General features: G+C 47.5%; 1 protein-coding gene across 9 annotated transcripts in view; it reads left to right on the top strand.

Annotated features, from left to right (window-relative positions):
* Positions 1-24,559, top strand: part of AGAP1 (ArfGAP with GTPase domain, ankyrin repeat and PH domain 1) — a 662,058-nt gene that overhangs the window by 253,603 nt on the left and 383,896 nt on the right. For all 9 annotated transcript variants that reach the window (XM_017890291.1, XM_017890287.1, XM_017890285.1 and 6 more), the window contains 3 exons: positions 2,420-2,505; positions 5,758-5,899; positions 11,412-11,546. In XM_017890291.1, coding sequence (XP_017745780.1) covers positions 2,420-2,505; positions 5,758-5,899; positions 11,412-11,546 — 363 coding nt within the window. The remainder of the gene's footprint in view (positions 1-2,419; positions 2,506-5,757; positions 5,900-11,411; positions 11,547-24,559) is intronic.

Below are 24,559 nucleotides of genomic sequence, written 5' to 3'. Positions count from 1 at the left end.
TTCAAATGTTATTTTTCTTTTTCTTTTTTTCTTTTTATTATTGTTATTTTTTTTCAGACACAGTCTTAGGCTGGAGCAGTGGCACAATCTTGGCTCACTGCAACCTCCACCTCCCAGGTTCAAGCAATTCTCCAGTCTCAGCCTCCCAAGTAGCTGGGATTACAGGCACCAGCCACCCCACCTGGCTGATTTTTGTATTTTTAGTAGAGACAGGGTTTCACCATGTTGGTCAGGCTGGTCTCGAACTCCTGACCTCAGGTGATCCACCTGCCTTGGCCTCCCAAAGTGCTGGGATTACAGGTGTGAGCCACCGCATCCAGCCTCAAATGTTATTTTTCTTAAAAGGGTCACATTTGATTCATGTCTCCAAGATATAGCAGGTTTCCAGCATCTCTTTTTAAAAAGTTTTTTTAAAGAGAAATAATATTGCTATCACTGTTGCAGATTTTTGTGTCGTAAGCAGGTTTATTCAATGTTAAATATGACTTTTATAAAAGCAGGTTAAAAGAACCTTGGCAGAAATTTCAAGTAAGACCAGGCTGGGTACTGTTCAGAGTGCTTTGTGTCAACTTGTTACTCCTCACCTGCTAGGACATCATCCCCTTTGCATCTGGGGACACTGAGGTGGGGAGAGGTGAGGCGAGGCTACACAGCTGTGTGTGGCAGAGCTAGGGTTCAGGCAGAGCTAGATCAGTATCGGGGTCTGGGGGCGACCGTCTGCATCAGCTTCACATACGTGGGGACGTCCACCTGGGTCAGATGTTTCCCAGCTTGTTTCATGATGACAAGAGCTCTGCTAGAAAAGCAGTTTCCTTTTTGCCTATGAGCACTCTCGATTCAGGGACCCTGAGTCTTTGGGCCCCTCGTGCAGCTGGGCCTCACCCTGTCTGGACCCGGCGTCCTGACTGGCCCGGCTCTGTCCCCTGCTAATGGACCTCAGCCTGACCGTTTCCAGCAGGCCCCACTCTCTTGTTTCAGTGATGGGGGGACAGCAAAATGAGAGTTTATCCGCTTTAATATCAAAAGGTTTTCTTCATTGTTGTGTTACTGAGTGAACTGAACAGCAGATTTATTTGCTTTAGCAAATGCAGCTGCCTGTGATGGTGGCATAGGTGTTGAGTGTGAGCACACAAGTGCGGCGGGAGTTTGCGGGAACGGGCCAGTACCCCAGTCAGCCCTCTGTGGCCTCAGAGGGTAGCTGCCTGTCTGGAGGGCCTCGGACACTTTCAGGCTGGGATGGGTACTCTGATTTTTTGCCTCTCGGACACTGATGTGGTTCAGACCCAGGATTCTAGGAGGGAAGGTTCCTGTTGCAGGGGAGGGAATCAGATGTGTATCTGGGCGGCAGAGGAGCTGGCAGGTAGCCTCTGGGCTCTGACAGCGTTGTCCTCTGGATCCAGTGATTTGGGGTTTAGACAGGGTTTATGGAAGACATCCGCACAGAGGAGCAGAAGAGGAGAGCTAGGAACTGATGTGTGCCTTCCCCTCTCTAAAACGAGAGTTCTGAATCCCTGTGAGGGTCCCCTAGCGTGCTCTCAGAGCCCAGGATCTGGAGGGGGCGTCTGTCGTTGGAGAAGGCAGAGGAGCCAGGGTGGAGTCCTTCCTGCTGCCGAGGAGGAGCAGGGCTGGCCTAGAGGGCCGGCTGGGCACTGCAGCAACCTTGTACCATCCCCTCCTGAGAGCATCAGGGGCCGGGACATCCAGGGTAGCACCGGGCCCCTCATGCCTGTCCCCCTCCTCGTGGTCTCCTCTGTTCCTGCAGGGTCCCGGTGGTCTCCCGTTAACCCCGCGTGGTCTCTAACGCCTCCTGTCAGCTGCTGCTCTGCTGTCTCCACATGTGTGGAGGTCCCATCCAGTAGTTTCTGTCTAACCCGTGTGTAGTAGTGAAGCGTCCCTCCCCTAATTGTGGCCTGTGACTCTGGAAACACCATTCTCATGATGTTCTGTGTCTCCCTTTCAAGAACTGGGTTTCTCTTGAGGAGAATACAGGTTCTCGGCCCTGTCATTTACCAAGAGGTTACAGATCAGGCACATGTTAAGCATGAAAAATTTGGTTTCAGTTTCGTGAACCCAACAAGAGAATGACAATTTTGATGTTCTCTGTTTCCCAGTGAGTGAGAATTCCTGAATTTACATAGAAAGCCCACATGAAAAGTCCACACTTCTTGGCCACGAGTGACTGGCATTGCAAAGGAGGCTGTGCCTTCTAACTGGAAACTCACACGAGTTCTTACAGACGAACATTTAAATCTGAGTTCAGCTCTGTTAAAATTCAGCGTTTGCTGGCGACATCCTAAATACTTAGTTGCCTCCAGGGCGACAGCCTAGGGTGTATTTTTCCACAAGCGAAGCCCACGTCTGTCTGCCCTCCTCACTCTCTGCTGTTCTTGTGTAACGAGATGTTTTGTGTGTGTGGCAGGTGGCAGGTTCAAGAAAGAGATTGTCGTTGACGGACAGAGCTATCTGCTGCTGATTAGAGATGAAGGGGGCCCCCCGGAGGCACAGGTGAGTATATGCATACGCCCCAAGCCAGCTCTTTTTCCCTTTGTTTTCAAGGTTTCATTCAACACGTGCTTCTAGACATCAGTGAAGTGCTTTCCAAAAAGGTGGAAGTCCCATAAAAAATGTTTCCTGTCACTGCATTTTTTCTCATCTCTAAGAAGCTAAGTCTTCCCCTCCCCCTCCCCCCCGGACTAAATCCTACAGAGAAGTTGGGTGTATATGGTAGCTTTTCACTTTCTGTGTTTTTAAAAAGGCAGGAAACGCACCCTCTGCCCTGGCTGGGGAACCCAGTTGAAATGACATCTGGACATGTCTGTAGTTTGGTTTGTGTTTTGGCCTTTTCCTTTGAGTGGTGTGATCTCTAGAGCAGTGAGATGTGGAGAGCTTGCTGGGTGGAATTTGGAGTCTCATCTTCTCTCTGTCTCTGCTAACCATAGGCGTTGGCACCTCTGTGCCTCCCTGGCCTTGGCCCAAGCAAGGCGGTCTCCACCGAAAGCTGGTATGAAGCACATGATGATTTCTTTGGAAGTCCCTGGAAAGATGAGCATTCTGGAAATAACAAAGCATGCGTGTGGAAGATCTCTTTTTTGGTTTCTTTAACCTGCTTTGTTTTACTTGAAGCATAATTTACCGAGTAAACACTTGAAAGGAGCCAGGAGCTGGTAAATGCAAATTGAATGTCAAAGATTTTCTTGGCGTTATCTCCTGGACCTGTCTTTTTGTGAACATGCAGCATAGGATTGTAAGATGATGAAAGTGAAAGATATTTGAATACAGGACTTCTTAGGCCTCAGGTCTAGTACTCCACACATTGGAGGGCTGTGTGGTTATACAGAAGATGCCACAGATTTGCCATGTGCCATTGACTCTAAAACATCAGTGACCGTAGGATGTACCAATATTCAAAGGGAGAATGCTGCCAATTAAACTGTGAAACAGCCGCAATAATTAGGTGCATTCTGATTTCAAAGATGTTAAAGTGTGTAACATTTTGTTTCTTAGCATTAACGATACCATATGCTGATCATAATAAGGAAAGACCTTGAAGACATGTTAAAAGTGAGAACTTAGTTGCAAAGCAGTTTGAGCCCATGTTCAGTGACCATCTGGTAGTTTATAGTAAGGCAGGGCTAAGTTAGAGGTCTGACTGATAGGATCCTAGGTTTGTGATGCTGATAAAAGTCAGCTCTTTCTTAGTCCCACGGAGGGTATAGGACGGTGTTCTGCTGCAAAGGAACTCTTGGATGCAAGGGCCCTCCTGTGGCTGGTGATCGGAGAAAGAAGTAGGTAACGTTTAGACTCACCTGAGTTTATTTTCCGTTTTCCCCAGCACGTAAATGTTTTGAGTGACTGGAAACAAGCTTTTTTCTCCACGATTAAGGAGCAAGTCTTAGCAGTATATGAAGCATAAAATTGAATATGAAGCACGAAAGCTTATATATATAGAAAAATCTACAGAAGAGGCTCACACCTGTAATCTGAGCACTTTGGGAAGCTTAGGCAAGCGGATCACCTGACGTCGGGAATTCAAGACCAGCCTGGCCAACATGGTGAAACCCCGTTTCTACTAAAAATACAAAAAGTAGCCAGGCGTGGTGACGTGTACCTATAATCCCAGCTACTTGGGAGGCTGAGGCAGCAGAATCGCTTAAACCTAGAAGGAGGCGGTTGCAGTGACCCTAGATCTCACCACTGCACTCCAGCCTGGGCGACAGAGCGAGACTTCGTCTCAAAAAACAAAAACTCCCAAAGCATAGTTTCAGTTTTCTGATGGTGAACATGTTAGAGTGGGGGATTATGTATTGGGTACCCCACACACAAGGAGCGTGGAAGTCAGAATGCACCCTTAGGAGATGACGGCCACGGTACATGTTTCCTCCGGGTGGATGTTCAAATGGGCTTCAGCTCCGGGTTTGGGAACTGAGGTCTGGTTCCGGTCAGCCAGCGCTCTTCATGGCGCAGGGGGAGTCTGCTCCTCCCGCTTGTTTGGAAGAGACAGGAAGAGCCTTCCTCAAGGCAGAGAAGAGGAAAAGGAGATGCCTTTCATCAGTCTAGGTCCTGCTGCACTGCTGCAGTCTGTGGGAGCTGCCATCGCAGTCTTCCCAGGTCTCTCCCAGCCTTCTTTGTTTTCAAGTCCTCATTCTCATTTAATTTTGTATTTATCATTAGAACTTTGGGTTAAGTTTTCTCATGTAAACGTTTTACATATAACTGAATACACTTTTCACTTATATGCGGAAGTCAGAGTTTAACCCATTAAAAACATTCCCCAAATGTATTAGAGGTGATTACCTTGGCCATAAAAACCTATCTGGAACTACAGCTGCTTTTAGAGAGAAAGGAAACAGGATACATTTCGGTTTTGTTTTTCAAATTTCCGCTTGGAAGGAGAAGGATCTTTGTTGCCTGATGGACCTGATGTCAGATTTGCTGAGCCAGTTGCAGTGAGTGTGGGAAGCGTCTGCCCTGCAGGGAGGCTGCACTCACTCAGCTCCAGTTTTGCAAGATGGTTATTAGTACTAAATGAGGCATTAATATATGCCTGACAGTGTGGGTATTTGTCAGAAAGAGGATGCGATGTAGGTTAAACTGGCAAGACAAGAATGAGTACAGCAAAGCAAGAACAAAATGGCAAGAGTCAGGCTTTCTTCCCTAAGTTTTGTTAATTTCCCTGAAAATAAATAGTTATTTTCTTGCAGGGGTGCTGCAGGAGTTCAGCCAAGGTTGAGCCTGGGTTGAGTCTTTACCCTTCATCAGAGTAGGCCGGCTGCTGCGGTAGCGAGTGGGGAGGACTGTGGGGTGGGGAGGTTCTGAGCAGGCCTGAGGGGTCCAGCAAGGCTTCCTTAAGAGGTTGAGAGTACAGTGGAAAGCCTCGGGGTTTGAGAGGCTCTGGCAGGAAATGGGGCTGGCCGCCTGTCTGCGGGGCCGTCTTGGCTGGTTGGGGCAGCAGGTGGACAGGCCAGGAGCATGAGGACCGCGGGGAGACTGTGTGGTTTGTGTCCTCTGAAGACAGAGCGTCTTGAGTGGGAACAGGATGAAGGCCCCATTCCCGAGGGGAACACCGCCCACGCACGGTGTGCTCAGGAGGAGGACGTTGGTGCCATGACAGTGTGTGACAGTGACAGTCAAGTCAGGCACCCAGCACACAACCGAGGGGATTCCTGCAGTCCCTGCTGCCCGCCACCGTCCAGACGTCTGTTCTTAATTAAGCCTTCTCACTCAGCTCCTGCTCTCCTCCCCTTCTTCTCTCCCTAGTTTGCCATGTGGGTGGACGCTGTTATATTTGTCTTCAGCTTGGAGGATGAAATAAGTTTCCAGACTGTTTACCACTACTACAGTCGAATGGCCAACTATCGGAACACGAGCGAGATTCCTCTGGTTCTGGTGGGAACCCAGGGTGAGTGATGCTCATGTGCAGGTTGTTTTGAGAGGATTCTAACAGTTACGTATTTTCAGTATGGGGTAGTTTTAAAAATGCTTTAAAAAAGGAAAAATTGCCTACTGAACGCTCACTTTTTTGGGAAAAATCGTGAAACTGAAATTATCACATTTCCTGATTGGATTTTATGGTGGAACCACTCATTTAACAACCTGAAAACAACACACACACACATATCCTAGGTGCTTTAGGAAAAATAAATCTATTTTCCCTTGTTTTCTGGGGAGAAAAAAATATATATATGTGTGTGTGTGTGTGTGTGTGTGTGTGTGTGTGTGTGTGTGTGTTTTGTGTATAAACATATATAGCCAAATACAGATATTGTTTTCTGCTGTATTTTAATTCTGCGTTCTATGAAATGATTTATAAACAATCTATTAAAGCTTATCTTTCAGTGCATCTTGAAAATAGTGCTGATTTTCAACATAGAGCAGTTCCGTTTATTAAGTTCTACTTGTCACCGTCTTGTGATCTGTATCTCATATTTAATCTAGCAGGCGCCTCAGAGAGCATAGAATTATGCTGGGCACGTTTCTTGTTTTCCATCACGTCACTTCACGCTTGGTCTGTTAGTAGAGTGGCTGTCACATGGACTGAGGCACAGCATCCTCGTTCTTGATCACAGACCCATGGCTGTGCTGGGGTCTGCCACTAGGGTCTACGATGTCACATAGGATGTTTTTAAAAGTCAGGTGGAGGTTAGCTTTAAAACTGCTTTGTCAGAAATACGGGTAACTGACAAATAATCCCGTCAGGAAAAATTGTATATCCCTTCATTTTTGTTGTGGCTGTTAATAGACTGTTTTGCAAATTCTTTTAAAATTAGCCTATCTGACATGCCCGTCCATGCTCTGAGGCGAGACGTTTCTCATTAGGACATCAGCTATCCATACCGCACTGGGTGTGGTCTAAGTAGGAGGTTGCGCAGGCAAATGATTGGCTGCTTGATCAGGAACCTACAGAAGCCCAGATAAATAGTGTGGCGTAAACTAAAAGCATTTTGCAGCCAGACATGGTGGCTCACACCTGTAATCCCAGCACTTTGGGAGGCCTAGGCAGGTGGATCACTTGAAGTCAGGAGTTGACCAGCCTGGCCAACATGGTGAAACCCCGTCTCTACTAAAAATAGAAAAATTAGCCAGGCATGGTGGCGCATGCCTGTAATACCAACTACTCAGGAGGCTGAGGCAGGAGAATCACTTGAACCCAGGAAGCGGAGGTTGCAGGGAGCTGAGATCGTGCCACTGCACTCCAGCCTGGGTGACAGAGTAAGATTCTGTTTCAAAAAAATAAAATAAAATAAAATAAAAAGCCAGGCATGCTGGCGGGTACCTGTAATCCCAACTACTTGGGAGGCTGAGGCAGGAGAATCTTTTGAATCTGAGGAGGGGGAGGTTGCAGTGAGCCAAGATTGTGCCACTGCACTCCAGCCTGGTAGAGGGAGACTCGATCTCAAGATAAAAAAAAAAAAAGAAAAAACTAAAAGCATCTTCTCAGTGTGATAGATGGGAGGTGTTAGAGTTGGGCTTCCTGGAGAGCACCTCTCCACCATTTTTTTTTTTTTTTTTTAAAAGAACTCGTGGAGTAGCCACCGGTCACTCTCCCTCCTGAAACCCTCAGAGCCAGAGCTCTGTTTTTCCTATCACAGAAGGGAGGAGGGATTCTTAGGCCTAACACGCCCTCTAGTGTTCACCAGGAGACAAGGCCGCACCACCAAAAAGTCCTTGGTTCTTGTGAGAATGCAGAATTGCTGTATTTGAGGTGACATCTTGAAAATTCCTAATCGTGTTTCAAGTGGATGCTCATCCACAGCAGATTCTGCTTGAAGCTGCCTTGAAGTCGAATAGAGAAATTCCAGATAAGCTCCCCTTCCCGCAGGCCCGACCATGGCATTTCTGAGCAGTCCTTCGGGGCTGTGCAGACACCGCTCGTGGGCTGCTGGAGCTCAGGAGGTTTGATTTTAGGACTCAGAATGGGCTTTTGCTTGGACTCACTGTGAAAAGTGGCAGTGAAGTTCCCAGCCTGGAAGGATTCTCTGCGATCAGTGTCTGTTCTCGGAGTTCTGAGTACACAGCCATGTTCCGTCAGTAGGAAGGGAGTGTCTGAGATCCTGGGAGTTGGGACCACACACACCTGCATGTGACTGGCTGCTGCTGTGTGACCTTGACCCCCGGGGCTCTGCTGGGGTTCAACAGGAATTCCCAAAAGACACTCAGTGCATCCATGGGTAGGTGATAGGCGTCTAATGGTGGCTGCTCTTGTCCCTCATATTTCAGTGTGTGACTGGTGTTCCAAGGGCCCTACCTGGGATCCTGAACCCCACCCGTGACTATCCCTGCCCCTGGAGACAGCATATCCCTCTGAGTCTCCTGCCTGAGCCGAGGGGCACATCCAGCCTCCTGCCGGGATGGCTACTTAGAGTCTCAGGAAACCCTAATGAAGGTGAAGTCCTTGAGTAAAAGAAAATACCCCCGTTTATTCCCATGGATTCCATGAACATCCATTGATCGGATGTGGAAAGATGCCCAGGAAGACCACAAGGGAGTGTCTGCATGTGCGAGGGTGGCCTCCGGGGTGGGGAGGTAAAGCCGGCCGCACACCCTCCTGGGGTGAGCAGGTAAGCCGGCCCCGCGCCCTCCCTGTGGACTCCTTTTAGCTGGACCACCCCCAGATGAACCAGAACGAAAAGTTCCAATTAGGGCTGCATTCCTCACCTGTGGGATTCTCTTGGTCCTTACCTAGACTTCAAGGAGCACCCCAGCAGCCCGGTGGCAGGAAGCTGGCATGCACGTGGGCTCTGAGGGTCCCTGCTGCAACGCTTGCTTCCTGCCTGCAGACTTGCTCTCTGTAAAGCCTGTGCTCGGTTGCTTTTGCAGGGGCTTGGCTTCCTGGGCTGCCAGAGACAAAAGAGGGACCACGTTGTCCAAGAGGGCACCTGGCATTTCTCTTCCTGCTGGTTTGGGGTAGGCAGCCAGAGAGGTCAGAGCATATGGGATGGGAAAGAACCGAAGAGGAATTAGGTTCATTGCCAAAGAATGCCTGGGCTGGGGTGAGGCCTCCGCCCGCTGGCAGGAGGGGCAGCTCTGCCAGCAGGAGCTCTTTCTGGGCAGTAGCTAAGGACTACACGAATGTTCGTAATTGGACAAGATGGGAATGAATGAGGTAATCATTTAATGTTTGTTAAACAGGTTCTGTTTTAAAGACTTGCAAATGAAATTGATTTGAGGGAGAAGCAGGATCTGTAAAAAGCTACGGAGTTAAAAGTGGAATGAAAATGAGACAGGTATAGAACCAAAATGCGAGTGCAGAAGCCCATTTCCATACAGTGGCAGAGATTCCAATGGTGCACCTTTGAAGCGGAAAGTTGACAGAAACCGAGTGAGCCACTGAGGACGGAGGGGCTGCGGGATCGCTGGGCTGCAGGTCAGGGTCTCATGGAAGCCAGGTGGATGCCACGTGGCCTGTGTTTTCAGAATTATCCTAGAACATTGAAACATCATGGACTTCTAACTTCTTTCTACAATTAAAAAGAAATGTTTGTACTTAAAGAAAAAAAAAACTATTTTCTTAAATGTTGTGAAATGCAAGTGAGATTTACTAATCAGCAAGACAAGAAGGCAGGATGAGGTGCCCTTTAACCGTATCCCTGGAACGGGGGTGCAGCCTATGGAGGCTGTAGTGGCGATTGTCAAAGGAGGAACCCTTAATTACAGAGGTCAGTTGCCTTCTGGTAACGGAGAAACGTCAGCCCAAACCTATTTCATAGGGCTGAGAAAATAACATGAGAAAAGAGAAAAGGAAAAACTGGATAAATTCCTCCGGACGTCACGTTTTAAATATACTTCAGAAAATGGAGTTACCAAATGCCCTTCCTCCACAAAAATAAAATGTCAAAGGTGTCACTCTGCAGTATAACTTCGCTACTATTTCTTTGGCTGGTAGAGAAATCCTGTTGGTGGATTTTTGTTGAAAGAGTCGCTTATTGTTTTCTTTGACGTAAGAGCCTTCAAGCCCTATGAAAAAGATTCAGGTTAGGAAACTGTCCCTGAAGGCTGGGCGCAGTGGCTCACGCCTGTAATCCCAGCACTTTGGGAGGCCCAGGCGGGTGAATCACTTGAGGCCAGGAGTTTGACACCAGCCTGGCCAACGTGGTGAAACCCTGTGTCTACTAAAAATACAAACAATTAGCTGGGCGTGGTGGTGGGTACCTGTAATGCCAGCTACTTGGGAGCCTGAGGCAGGAGAGTCACTTGAAACCAGGAGGCAGAGGTTGCAGTGAGCCAGATCATGCCACTGTACTCCAGTCTGGGCGACAGAGTGAGACTCAATCTCATAAAAAAAAAAGAAAGAAAGAAAGAAAAAGAAAACTGTCTGTGAAAAGTCCTCTCTCACCCCTAAGCCTCGTGGCTGTTCACATTCCAGCTCCTCATTTCTGTGTTCCATGTGCCACTGTAACTCAATAGTAACAGAATGAATGGGGCGGGTCTGAGGCTGGGGAATCCTGGCAGCTGAACTTAAAAAAAAAAAAAAAAGGCTCAGTTTCTTTTTTAGGAAACTGGTGCCAACATCTCTGCAGCTGCTCAAATGCCCCCATGTGCACACATGACTTAGATTGGGGGGATTCAGGTCACCTGTGACCCTGAGGAGGTCCATCAGAACCTCAGGGGACTCATTGCTCCCCTCTCCGCACACCTCCCTCGCCCCCTAGGCCTCACCCCCGCAGCATCTCCCTCACATGCACCAGCTGCCCTGCCGCCCTCTGCCTCAGGCACTCTGCCCCAGGCAGTGCCTGCTGCACCCACCTGCTGCAGGTGAGGATTCCCTGATCCCTTTAGCAAGGGCTCTAAAACCCAGACTCACCCAAGCCTCCTGACCTCCTTCCCGGCATCACTCACGGTGTGGCCATCTTACATTCAGAACCATTCATCACATTCGTCTTTATTTTCTGCTTGCCTCTCTGGCCAGCTAGAATGTCTGTTTCATTCACTGGGGTGTCCCTGTGCATAGAACAGGAACAGACCCAAAATGGGGCCTCAGTGAGCATTTATTAAATGGGTCATTGGACAAGCGACCACGCCTAGAAGAATAATGCCAGTGTAGGGCATATGCTTAGCCACCTGCATGGTGCACAGAAGGGGACCTGCACATAGGGACTGTGTGTGTGGTTTTTCCTTCTTTCTGAAGTATGTGTCCTCTAGACCCACATTTAAGTCTTGTTGCTTCTTTCTGAACATTGTGAAATTTCAGTTTCAGAAGCTCTCCTGCAAAACACATTTCTACTAATGAATAACTTTCTCTGGTGTTTGAACCTGTTATTTGGGAGGCAAACTATGCTCTACAAACTCCAGATTCATAGACTGATTACATTTCTGTTGAGTAAGGTACCGGTTTTCTGCAACGTGGGGAGTGTGGGAAGTAGTCAGAGCTGTCGTTGTCACCGTGCTGTTACTTTTTTGGTCTTCTGTTCCAGATGCCATAAGTTCTACTAACCCGAGGGTCATCGATGACGCCAGGGCGAGGAAGCTCTCCAATGACCTGAAACGGTGCACGTACTACGAGACGTGTGCTACCTACGGGCTGAACGTGGAGAGGGTCTTCCAGGACGGTAAATGCGCATGGCTGGGAATTTACTTTCAGTTCACGATACAGGAGGCATTTCAAGAAATCAGTCCTGCCTGCACTTGTGCACGTGGGTGGCGGAAACACGTCATTGATGGGTGGTCATTGGTGGGTGGGCGTTAGTGTCGAGAGCACTCCATTCCGGAGGCGACTCTCAGGTATGTTTTGGATATAAAGTGCTGTGTTCAGAAGAGGCAACAAGACATGGCTTGAGAACAGCCTGGTGCTGGGTCTGCGTGTCACCTGTGGGGCCTTTTTGTATACAGGATAGAACATTTCTTGAGCTGTTGTTCATCCATGGGCTCTGTAAAACTTGTTTGTGAGCCATTTCTTTATTGTCATTGCCCATGCTTAATCCAATCCCGTCCTTTAAAGCAGTTGCAATATTTGATATCAGGCTTTGAGGAGAGAACTGAAAGGAGGAGAGTGAGTATCAAGTCTGGACTTTCCCACCAAAAACATAATAACATGACACGGTAGGACTCACAGCAGCAAGTGAGGACCAGCCTTTTGGAATTGTTTTTAGGTGATTTTATTCATTATTGATCATCTGCCTTCAGGAACGGCCACAAATCAGACAGAAAATTCTCCTAGAAGGGCTGAGGTTCTGCAGGGGGTCAGATATTGGCAGATGACTGCAGCTCCAGACGTCGGCTATGAGAGAGGAGCCTGTGGAGATGCGTGGGGTGGGCGGGAGAGGTGGCGTCACCCTGGGGATAGGAAGGTGTGGGGTGAATAAAGACTGATGTTTCTAAATCCAGTCTTTTCAACTTTGGAACTTGGGAGAGGCATGGCGTTCTGGCAGAGGGTGGCATTGCTGGCGGGAGTGGTGGAAATCACTTGTAGGGTCCTCTCCCCTTCTGGTTTAATCCATGGGGGCAGAGCCACCTGTGCCCCTGCTCTGGTGCCGAGGGGGTTGTTGGGGGCAGAGCAGGGCAGCCACGCTGGGGCTCTCTGGAGAGTGCCAGAGCCGCTCGGAGCTGGGAGGAGATAGAGGACTCGCTGCGTCCTGACCCCGAAGACGAACTATGAAAGCAGTGACTATAGGACTGTTCCGGGACCTCCTCCAAATGGGGCAATCTGTGTTGTTCTTTTAAATGTTTCAAGTAGTCTTCAGATGCAGTTGTAGAGATTCTATACGTTGACTGTTCAACTCAGTTTCAAAGATGACATGAGTTCTCAGACTTGACGTTTTCTTTCCTGTAGCAGTGAGGTTCCTTTTCTGAGCCCGCCGTCTCTTCCCACGCATCTCTGCCTCTCAGATACTTAGCTGCATTTCAGCACGTTGGTCCTAGTTAGTCCTTCACGGCCTCAACGTTTCTTCTCGCCTTTTCCAGTGCCAGTGCTGAAGCAGCGCAGGGTTCCCCTGAGAGGCAGCACGAAGTCGCTGGGGGCCCACAGCCGCTTCTTCCCTCCACTCACGTTTATTCCGGGCACCTCGTGCCGCCTCTGTTGGGAGAACGTCCTGTGGGGAGCAAACCTCATTTCAAGCCGTGCCGGTGAAGGTTAGTGAGATGTTAGTAAGACTTGGAAGAACTGTGCAGGGAGGCCCTTGGAGCTCTTCCGAGAGGTGAACCCTCAGGGAGCAAGGTCACTGTCGGCCACCGCGCTGCTGAGGCCCCGTGAATGTTGAAGTAAAGCTTTGTAGATGAAGCGTCCACGGGTCCATGCATGAGGCCTGCTGCCTGTTTTCATAAATAGACTTTTCTTCCTTTTTTTTAGACAGAGTCTCGCTCTGCCACCCAGGCTGGAGTGCAGGGGTGCGATCGGCTCACTGCAACCTCCGCTTCCCAGGTTCAGGCAATTCTTGTGCCTTAGCCTCCCTAGTAGCTGGGATTACAGGCACACGCCACCACACCCGGCTAATGTTTTATATTTTAGTAGAGACCAGATTTTCACCATGTTGCCCAAGTTGGTCTCAAACTCCTGAGTTCAGGCAGTCCGCCGACCTTGGCCTCCTAGAGTGCTAGGATTATAGGCATGAGCCACCACGCCTGGCTGTAAATAGACTTTTGGTGACGCAGAGCCACGCTTTGTGTCGATGGGCTGCAGCGGGTTTGGGCTGTTCTCCAGCTGTGACAGCAGAGATGAGGGTCTTTGCGGCCTGCAAAGCCCAGAATATTTACACTCTGGCCCCGTGCAGAGAGAGCTTGCCAGTCCCTGATGCAGGATATCAGGGACTCAGTTGTCTGGATAAGTTGAGTCTGCACAATGACTCCTTTGCTTTTATGTTTATCATGGTTAACATACATGAGTTTTCCATAAATTGATGAATGTTCCTTATAAAAATAATGTTATCAATTAATGAATACTGGAGAATGTCAGGATGATGGTGCCTTCCTGCCAAACAGCCTGTCTTCGTCCATTCTGGCTGCTCTAACAAGACCCAGTGGCTTACACAACAGACTTTTGTTTTTCCCAGTTATGGAGGATGGGAGTCCAGGGCCAGGTGCTGGTGGGTGTGGTGCCTGCCGAGGGCCATCCTCCTGGTGGGCTGTGTGCTCACATAGTGGAGAACAGAGGACATGAGCCCTCGCCTGTCCCTTCCCATAAAGGCGCTTAACCCATCACAGGGCTCCACCCTTGTGATCAGTCACCTGGCAGAGGCCCCACTTTTCCCCTGAGGGTCGGGATTTCAGGGTAAGAATTTGGGTTGAGTTCCATACCATACCCAGCACATTCAAGTCTGAGGACAGGCAGCCACCTCTGTGTTGGAAGTGTTTTGTTTTCGTCAAGTTGAGGGGTTGGCAAGGGGAGAATAAGGACTGATATTTCTAAATATTTTTATTTTAAAATACTGAGATAAAGCATCACCGTTGCTGTGACAGCTCATGTCACACCTCCCCAGGTAGTGCTGTGACGAGTGTCTGTTTTCATAGGCACAGGAGATTTCCATTCCAGTTTCGTGTTTTAGAAATAGGACATTCTCTGCCGGGCACGGTGGGTCACACCTGTAATCCCAGCACTTTGGGAGGCCGAGGCAGGCAGATCACCTGAGATCAGGAGTTTGAGACCAGCCTGGCTAACATGGTGAAACCCCGTTTCTACTAATAATACAAAAAAATTACCTGGGTGTGGTGGCATGCACCTGTAATCCCACCTACTGAGGAAGCTGAGGCAGGAGAATCACATGAACCCCAGAGGTGGAGGTTGCAGTGAGCTGAGATTGCGCCATTACACTCCAGCTTGGGCAACAAGAACAAAACTCCGTCTCAAAAAGAAAAAAAGACATAATACATTCTCATTAAGTATTCAGATTTTGGCCGAGTGTGGTGACTCACGCCTGTAATCCCAGCACTTTGGGAGGCCGAGGCAGGTGGATCACCTGAGGCCAGGAGTTTGAGACCAGTCTGGACAGCATGGCGAAACCCCATCTCTTCTAAAATTACAAAAAATTAGCTGGGTGTGGTGGTGAGTGCCTGTAATCCCAGCTACTCAGGAGGCTGAAGCAGGAGAATTGCTTGAATCTGGGAAGCAGAGGTTGCAGTGAGCCGAGATCGCACCACTGCACTCCAGCCTGGGTGACAGAGCCACTGTCTCAAAAAAAAAAAAAAAAAGTATTCGAACTTTATGGAATCTGAAAAGCAAATACCTGTGATGCTGCAACTTCTGTGACTGTTGCATTTTTTTTGTCCTTCAAATATTTTCATATGAAGATACATTTTAAAAATAAAATCAGGGTTACTCTGCATATTTTATATAGTAGTTATATGGTATATGGTTTCTTATATATATTTTTTCACTTAAATCACAAACACTCTCATTGTTAGTGATAAAAGTAGTTGCTGAGGAGAAGCTTTATTCAGTACTTAGCAATCCCTAACAATAACAAAGTAAAAATCCTAAAGGAAAGTTAAACATTGTAAGGTTTATATAATGTTGAAGAAATCGAGGTTTAGAGAAATGACATAGCTTGACCCAAAGGGGCACAGCCTGTCTTGGGACACACCCAGCCAGCAGAGCCCCTGTCTGCTCTACCCACAGGTCTGGGGAGGGCTTCGAAGGGTATGCACTCAGCCAGCAGGGCCGCTGCCCGCTCTGCCCACCGGTCTGGGGAGGGCCTGGCAGGGGACGCACCCAGCCAGCAGGGCCCCTGCCCGCTTGCAGACTCAGTTTATTCAGCTATCTCGATGACTCTCTGGCTTCTTTTTTGCCCTAGGGCTTACTTTGTTTATTTACTTTTTATACCTATATATGGTAGAAAGAAAACATGAAGGAAAACCGTGTAATTTCTACGTAATGTTCGGCTTGTAAATAAAAGAAAAAACAATCCAGCTGCTTCCATTGCCCTGCGGAGTCTGCGTTCCTGATTGACTCTGTACCAAGGTTCATTTAAAAGGCCAGGGACCTTATTCTTTGCTTCTTCAACATTTGACTTCTTAGTGTCTTATAACAAAAGGAGATTGTAAAAATTAATGAAGAAACATTGCATTCACTTTCCTGTTCACTTGTGTAGTCCTGTTTACTTTTCTTTCATTCATGGAGTTGCCAGATGGCTACTAGCAAGTGGCTTTAGGTATTGGGAAGCAGGCTAGCAAGCTGGTTCATCCATCCAGTCACTTGTTCGTCTGAGCACCAGCTTCCCACCCACTGTGCCTCTGGTCAGGGGCTAGAGGCAGATTCGGAAGCGCGGGCAGGGTCCCTTCCTCCGTGAAGTTAAGGTCCGCTAGGGAGGGTAAACATCAGTCACCCAGAAACATGACCTTGTGTCTTGCCCAGGGGTGGAGAAGAAGTGTGACGGCCCAGGCCGTTTTCTGGGGATCCTTCCCAGCAGCCTGGGAGCGTCTTCGCTCCTGCTCGCAGGCGAGATCGTGTGACTTATGGGACAGGGTGAGCTGGCTCCACAAGATGATTTCTGCTTGACCTGGGCAGCTGAGCCGGACATGGACCATGGATACCCAACTGTTTGGATTCTTAGCAGAGCCCTGGGGGAGGGAGACACTGGGGGCTGGGGCAGGCTGGACGTGTGGACTTGGCAGCTGGGGGCTGCAGGTCCGTCTGTGGGGGCTGCACAGGGCTCCCGTTCCTAGATCGTCCCACAGCCAGTGGCTCTGCACCTGTCAGATTCTGCGTGGCTCTGTTTGCCTCTTGCCACATCTGGGAAATTACCTATATACAAGTTTTTCTATTCTTAAGGTTAAAATGGTGATTTCAGTGTTTGGCATGAAATTTTTTGAAAGTCCCTGTTCATTTGTTCTGCTAGGGCCTGGATACATGAACAAGAAGGATTAAAGAAAAATAAAGTTCATTCCTTGTAGACATTGTTTCTCTGGTCCTGTGATTCCTTCCACTCTCCCTCCCTTCCTCCGTCCCTCCCTCCCTCCCTTCCTTTTTCAGGCAGGGTCTCTGTCACCTTCTAGTCAGGTGTCAAATCCCAGGCACGACCTAGGCTCACTGGAACCTCTACCTCCTGGTTGCAAGCAGTTCTCCTGCCTCAGATTCCTGAATAGCTGGGATTACAGGCATGTACCACCATGCCCAGCTAGTTGTTTGTATATTTAGTAGAGACTGGTTTTTGCCATGTTGGCTAGGCTGGTCTTGATATCCTGGCCTCAAGTCAAGTGATCCTCTAGCCTCAGCCTTCCAAAGTGCTGGGATTACAGGCATGACCCACTGCGCCCAGCTTGCGAGTCTTTTTTAAAGAGACGTTTCTCCCACATCATATGAAGAACCAGCTTTTTGAGTGGCAGCAAGCAGCTCTTCCGGACAGACAGAGTGCGTGTCTGACATGGGACTGTAGTCAGGTCTTCGGAAGGTCAGGAAGGAGGTAGTGTTGGCAATGGGATTTCTCAGCTTACATGCTGAAAGGTCACCTAAAATAGTTATAACTTAGCGACAAAAGTAAATCCTCCCTTCAGAAGGCCAAGTCATGTTCAAGGTGGTAGCAAGCCATGTATAGGTAACGACAGGGCCCTTTTGAGCATTACACGTGCACCTTGGGAGGAAGAGAGCAGAGATCAGGCTCTGCCTGTATATTCTTGGATGGTGCATTCAGCACTGTCGTTCCCTGCAGTTAGGTTTTGGAGAGCGTCAGTTTTAGTCTGTATTCAGATGCATTTGAGTTTCTTGTCTTCCTGAGTGGCGTGTTAGGAGCTTTCTCTGCTGCAGGTGGCTGTGCCGTAGAGGAACACGGGCCTGTGTGGTGGCATCTGTTCAGTCGGGGAGACAGGATCAGGGTGTTTTTGTTTGACATTTTAGAGCCAGTGCACCCCAACTTTTACTGGGCATGGTTTATGACTGTTAAATTATGGTGTCCTTGTGGTAGCTGTATGGCATGTGGGATTTTAAAGGCCCCTGATACCTACGGAAAGAGGGGTTTCCCGTTCATGTGCGATCAGGAGTACAACCTGATAGTGGTACAAAGAATTGTTTTCATTTCTTCTTCTCCAAACAGCTTGGTACCCTTTCTCCCTTCACTCCCCCTCTCCTAGAACGAGCTGATAAAGATGTATCTGAGTGGTCCACAGTGTGGTTTTATGCGTGGATTGTTTTTTTGCATCCCAGCATGTTTTGTATACAGTAGGGGTCTCCAGTCAAGCCGCACAGGAGGTGAGCAGCTGGCAAGCGAGCATTACTCCCTGAGCTCCGCGTCCTGTCGGATCAGCGGCAGCATTAGATCCTAGGAGTACGAGCCCTATTGTGAACTGCACATGCGTGGGATCTAGGTTACACGCTCCTTATGAGAATCTAATGCCTGACGATCTGAGGTGGAACAGTTTCATCCCAACACCATCCCCATCCCCCACCGGCCCCCCCAACCCCTGATTCTTGGAAAAATTGTCTTCCATGAAACCCGTGCTTGGTGCCATAAAGGTTGGGGACTGCTGGTATGTAGAATTTAATATTCTTGCATGCGTCTTCTGAGCCTTCTAGTCAGGTGTCAAATCCCAGTTTAAAGCATCACATTATATGTATGATCTGCACTGTGCTAGAGCGTGCTCCCCACCAAAACCTCAGCCTCTTCTTAACCTTGTATTCGTACGACCATAGGAAAACCTACATGCAGAACTTTGACTCTGATAATAGTTGTTAGACCAGGTCAAGATCCATGTCAAAGAGGTAAATTACAAATTATCATCTCTCTGCTTAACTGTCTCCAGGGCCAGTTTTGTGCTCTCACATGGGAGACTTCTGTCCTAGAACAGACCTGCATTATTGTGGAGGGAGAGACAGTGGTGTCTGGGTGTATGGGAAAGCTGGGCAGTGGCGCTGGAAGGGCTCTGTGTGCCAGGTGCTAGCACGGCCACAGCCTGTGGCTTATTAGGGCTTCCTCTGATTACACGCTGTGTACATCATCCTGGTGGATGGGTATTTATCTGGCAGAGTAGTTCCTGGTCTAGGCAGATCTATGTTAGTCCTTTGACCTCATTGCCCCAGGTTTTTTATGTTTGTGTTGCAATTAACATTCTGGAAAGCACTTTTACAGAAGCCATTCCATTTGTCTTTCGTCCCTTCCCAGTAACAGCTCACATGGGCATGTCTAACCCATGCCGAGAGCCCGAGCTGGGAGAGGTTGCGTGATTTTACCAAGGTTGTGCGGCAAGTCAGGGAACCTCGGTGGCTCTTGATGGTTTGCTTCCAGAGATTGAAATCCTGGTGTACAAAGAACCCACCTCACATTAAATGTCGGCAGCTGCCTGGTCCTAATTACAGGTGAGTCCACAACCAGGGGAGCTGTATTAATGAGCCCGTTGGTGCCACCTAATTGCGTGCGCTAGAGCATCGGTGAATGTACGCGGTCTTCTGGGCCTTTTCTCCTGAGTCCTCCATCATCTTGGACCATTTCGTTTTGCTTACACCGCAGTCTTTGTGCTGTTAAAGGATATATCAGTGAGGCCTATTCCGTTCTTTCCTGAAACCAGCTGAATTTTCATTGTTGGGGTGGCCGGTTTTATGATTTGTTTTTGTTGCTATTTTTTTTCCTCCTTTATTGTATTAGAGATTAGATTGGAACTTGTGTGTGTGTGTGTGCGGGCGTGTGTGTGTGTGTTAGCGAGGGAATACTTCAAAAAATAAGATTTTTTACACTTGAAAGCAAGCCCTGTATATGTGTACATTAGGCACTTGATATATGTTCAAAAGGTGAATTAATGGGTCATTAATTGTCCATTTTTTAATCACTTGTAATGACTAATAATTATATAACAATTTAACGGCTTATGATGTAGGATAGTGGATCTCATTAGGCCCAGTTACAGCTGGGACTACATTGTGGGAAATGCTTCCTTCCCAGAGGCACATGGTGCAGCTGGTGTCAGGCCGGGCCAGCATTTCCCGTTTCTACCTGTGGTCTTGGCTGTGCACCTGTACTCATCACTGCCCCCCTCTCCACACCCCCACCCCCACCACACATTGAAAGTCTAATTCCAAGACTTCAGGGGCAGATGGGTGGTTGATGTGTATTAGGACAATATGAAAGAGGTTCAGCTGCTTAAATTACACTTCATTAAGGGGGTTCATATTTCAACATTTTCTGAGAACAAAGATGACACGAAGAAAGTGACTTACATAAGGCTCTGGCAGCACTTATGCGGTACCAATACAAGTGGGGGTTGGATGATCAAGTCACGTAAGGCATGTTGTTTTTGTTTTGTTTTGAGACTGTGTCTCACTCTGTCACACAAGCTGGAGTGCAGTGACACAATCTTGGTTCACTGCAACCTCTGCCTTCTGGGCTCAAGGCATCCTCCCACTGCAGCCTCCCAAGTAGCTGGGATTACAGGTGCGTGCCACCACACCCAGCTAGTTTTTGCATGTTTAGTGGAAATGGGGTTTTGCCATGTTGCCCAGGCTAGTCTCGAACTCCTGAACTCAAAGCGATCCGACTGCCTCAGCCTCCTAAAGTGCTGGGATTACAAGGCGTGAGGCATGGCACCCGGCCATATAAGGGGGTTTGATGCTAGTTTGGGAGCCGTTCTGGTGTCATTAGCCCTAGGGTCATTGATGTCACTCGCCGGCAGCATCTGATGCAGGGCCATTCGGGGCTTCTCAGAATCTGCAGATTGTCTTCAGAAGAGCCGCATCTGGCCGGCCTGGTAGCTTATCTCCCAGCGAATGGGGGAGGTGCTGACCTGCCACTGACTGTAAGGAGACTTGATTCAGCCTGTTGGTGGGGGCGCACGTGTAAGGAAGAAGCCTTTGTGGGTTTGTGTGGGTCTTTCTCTTATGCCATATCCCTGGTTTATATTTGGATGGGAAAATCCGTACATGTTTGACAGTGATCATTTTTATGAAACATGACATTGCCAACTCCTTTCTTCATAACGCTTGTTCAAATTCAGTTCTTAACCAAAGAAGCTCTTTCTACAACAGGGTTAAATTATAAACTGAAATAGCAACTTAATACCAAAGCTAAAATAAAGCTTTTGTATAGTAAACCATACATTCAGAGGTTTAAAAAAATCCAACAAAATGAAACATACTTTTGAGTTATTATTTTTAGAAAAAAAATTAGTTTGGATTGAAAAATTCTTACCCTCATGAAGCTATGAAAGTACATGTTTTACTGATGAGGGAAGCTTCTGGCACATCAGCTGAGACAAAAATCTTCCATACTCACTCAGTAAATACAAATATAGAAGATGGGCTGGGCGCGGAGGCTCACAGCTGTAATCTCAGCACGTTGGAAGGCTGAGGCGGGCGGATTACCTGAGGTCAGCAGTTTGAGACCAGCCTGGCCAACATGCCGAAAGCCCCGTCTCTAAAACTACAAAAATTAGCTGGGCGTGGTGCCGCACGCCTGTAATCCCAGCTACTCAGGAGGCTGAGGCGGGAGAATCTCTTGAACCCGGGAGGTGGAGGTTGCAGTGAGCTGAGATCACGTTGCTGCACTCCAGCCTGGGCAACAGAGTGAGACTCCGTCTCAAAAAGACAAAACCGAAAACAAAATAAATACGAATGTGTAAGATAGAATTCATTACGAAACTACACCAACCATTTTCAGAACTAATTGGAGAATGTGCTTGAGGTGATGATCCTTAAATCATCCAAGTGTTTTTGAACACCATTTCAATTCTGTCATCTTAGCAATAGGAAATCAGCTTGTTTCTTGTTTGGAGTTGCCCCTTCTTTTTATTATTATTTCTTAATTGAGACAGGATCTCGCCTGTCACACAGACTGGAGTACAGTGATGCCATCATAGCTCACTGCAGTTTCAGACTCTTGGGCTCAAGCAGTCCTCCTGCCTCAGCCTCCTGAGTAGCTAGCACTGCTGGTGCGTGCCACCATGCCCAGCTCATTTTTCAAAATCTTTGTAGAGATGGGAGTTTTGATATATTGCCAAATCTAGTCTCCGGCTCCTGGTCTCAAGTGATCCACCTGTCTCAGCCTTCCAAAGTGTGATGGGGTTATGGGCATTAGCCACCACTCCCAGCAGCCCCACTTTTAAAGGATTCTCTCTCAGTCTGTTGCTTGATTTGCTTAACACCAGCCATTTAACATAAAATGTTTAGGTGGGGAGGGAATATCTTAATTATCATTGTGCTCCGTACTCCACAGATTGCACCTGCTGGCCTTAACAATATGGGGTCAAGTATGAAACATGATAAAGTGACATCAAAGGAATCAATAAGGAAAGGAATTTTGATTCAGAGATAACAGGAAGAAATTATCTTAAAATCTTAAGGTTGATATTACAAACAACGAGAGACAATATTTCTTATTTAGTAGTGTTGTAAAATATTGTGTTAATAGAGCCTGTGATCTCTTCTGGCAATTTCTTACCCTAAGTCTGGGATTTTTCCTGCTGTGCTTCTCTTACTGGAAACGTTAAGTGTGCACAGATGCTCATACGTGTGCAGAGAAATGCCTGAATTAACTCTCACACTGCCAACATTAGATCATTAAACACACTATTAGGAAAGTTCTCTATTTTGATTTTCATGTTAAGACTCATCTCTTTTGCTCATAGAATTAATTTTATCAATGACGTAGAAAATGGTTATTTTAATACTTTTCTGCACTGCGGTATCATAGCTGTGTTTTGCCCCAGGACTTCTCTCTAATGACTTTAGCCAGCTTGAATTAGCGTGATGTATCATTAATGCATACAAATGGCTTTTATTTTTGTTCATAATCTGTTCATAATGCCACGGCATTCTGCTCTTTCTAATGTTTTTAAAATGATTAAGTAGTGATGTACTTTTTGACCTAGTTAACCCTCCACGGAATCGCTGATGAAAAGATTAAGAGAATATTACTTAGCTAGGCTAGTCAGAAGTTGTTACAATCCGTAGCTGATGTTTTCCAGTTATTTTGAAGTTTTTTATAATTTTTTTCCTTAGAGAATATGGACATAGACTGGACACACAGTAGCTCACGCCTGTAATCCCAGCACTTTGGGAGGCCAAGGTGGGTGGATCACTTGAGGTTGGGAGTTTGAGACCAGCCTGGCCAACATGATGAAACCCTGTCTCTACTAAAAACAAAAAAATTAGCCGGGCGTGGTGGTGCGTGCCTGTAATCCCAGCTACTCAGGAGGCTGAGGCAGGAGAATCGCCTGAACCTGGGAGGCAGAGGTTGCAATGAGCCAAGATTGTGCCATTGCACTTCAACCTGGGGGACAAGAGCAAAACTCCGTCTCAAAAAAAAAAAAAAAATTGCAGAGATTATGGACATAGCCAGATGGTCCTTTTCCTAAGTAGACTTCACTCATGGGGAGCTACCCTCAAACCACTGCATTAGCAGCACTGAATTTGTTCACTTCATGGCAGATGAGGAAAAGTAATCCTTTTTAAGTCGTGAAGTTCTTTAACCTCGGAAAGGGTGGCTTTGTCTCGTGGACTTTTGATATTTTTTGCATGGTCCTTGTAGGGTGAGCCTGGCCAGGCACTGGCTCCAAGAGGAGGTGAAGAATTGGAGCAAATCAGGGGCATCCTTAAAGGCTGGGCTCTGAAATCCTGAGTGAGTTTGTGTATTGAATGCGGAACCACTGGAAGCATTGTGACGAGAATGATGCACTGACAGCCTTGTCAGTCTTCCCTGATGCAAGCAAAAGTCAGCTGTGAAGAGTGGATTTCAACCTTGTTTTTCTTAGAGAAAAATAGGCCAGATGCAATGGCTCACACCTGTATTCCAGCACTTTGGTAGGCCAAGGCAGGTGGATCCCCTGAGGTCAGGAGTTCAGGTCCAGCCCGGCCAACATGGAGAAACCCTGTGTCTACTAAAAATGCAAAAAACAATTTAGCTGAGCATGGTGGTGGCCACCTGTAATCCCAGCTGCTCAGGAGGCTAAGGCAGGAGGACTGCTTGAACCCAGGAGGCAGAGGTTGTGGTGAGCTGAGATTGCAGCACTGCACTCCAGCCTGGAAGACAGAGTTGAGACTCCATCTCAAAAACAAAGGAAAAATAGATTGTAAAACCTTCAGTGAGTACATTGGATTTTGTGAAATTTGCCAAAGAGAAGAAAGATCATTTTTAGAGGATATAAAATATGGAAATAAAACCACTCACAACACTGCCACCCAGGGGCAATGATTGTTAAGGCTCAGTGGGTGAGTGTGTGTGTGCGTGCGCACGTGCACTTGCGCGCATGTGCCTGCCGTGTTTGAAAAAGATGGACTGTCATGCATTGTGAGACTTTATAGCATACTCTTTCACATACACGTGGAGCATCCCTAATCCGAAAATCCAAACTCTAAAACTGGTAATGCTCCAAAGTCTGAAATGTTTTGAGTGCAGACATGCCACACAAGTGCTCATGGAGAATTTCGGATTCCAGGTTTTCAGTTTAGGGATGCTCAGTCTGCAGATATTCTGCAAATACTCCAAAATAAAAAATAAAAAATAAAAAAAACAAAACTGAAATTCGAAACACCCTGGTTTCCAAGCATTTCGGGTAAGAGATCCCCAACCTGTGAATTCTTTTCCTACCCATGGCGTTTCCGCGAGCAAACAGAACAGCGTTTGGATCCAGTCTCCAGTTAGACATTCAGTTGGGTTTTTATCCCTCTGTATTTCATTTTGATCAGTGCTTCCATGCATGGTTCTCTTTACTGAAA

The sequence above is a fragment of the Rhinopithecus bieti genome, unplaced genomic scaffold (assembly GCF_001698545.2).
Source record: "Rhinopithecus bieti isolate Rb0 unplaced genomic scaffold, ASM169854v2 scaffold_19482, whole genome shotgun sequence".
NCBI classification, from domain to species: Eukaryota; Metazoa; Chordata; class Mammalia; order Primates; family Cercopithecidae; genus Rhinopithecus; species Rhinopithecus bieti.
The sequence above is the reverse complement of the archived record's forward strand: the minus strand, read 5'-3'. Positions and strand labels throughout refer to the sequence as shown.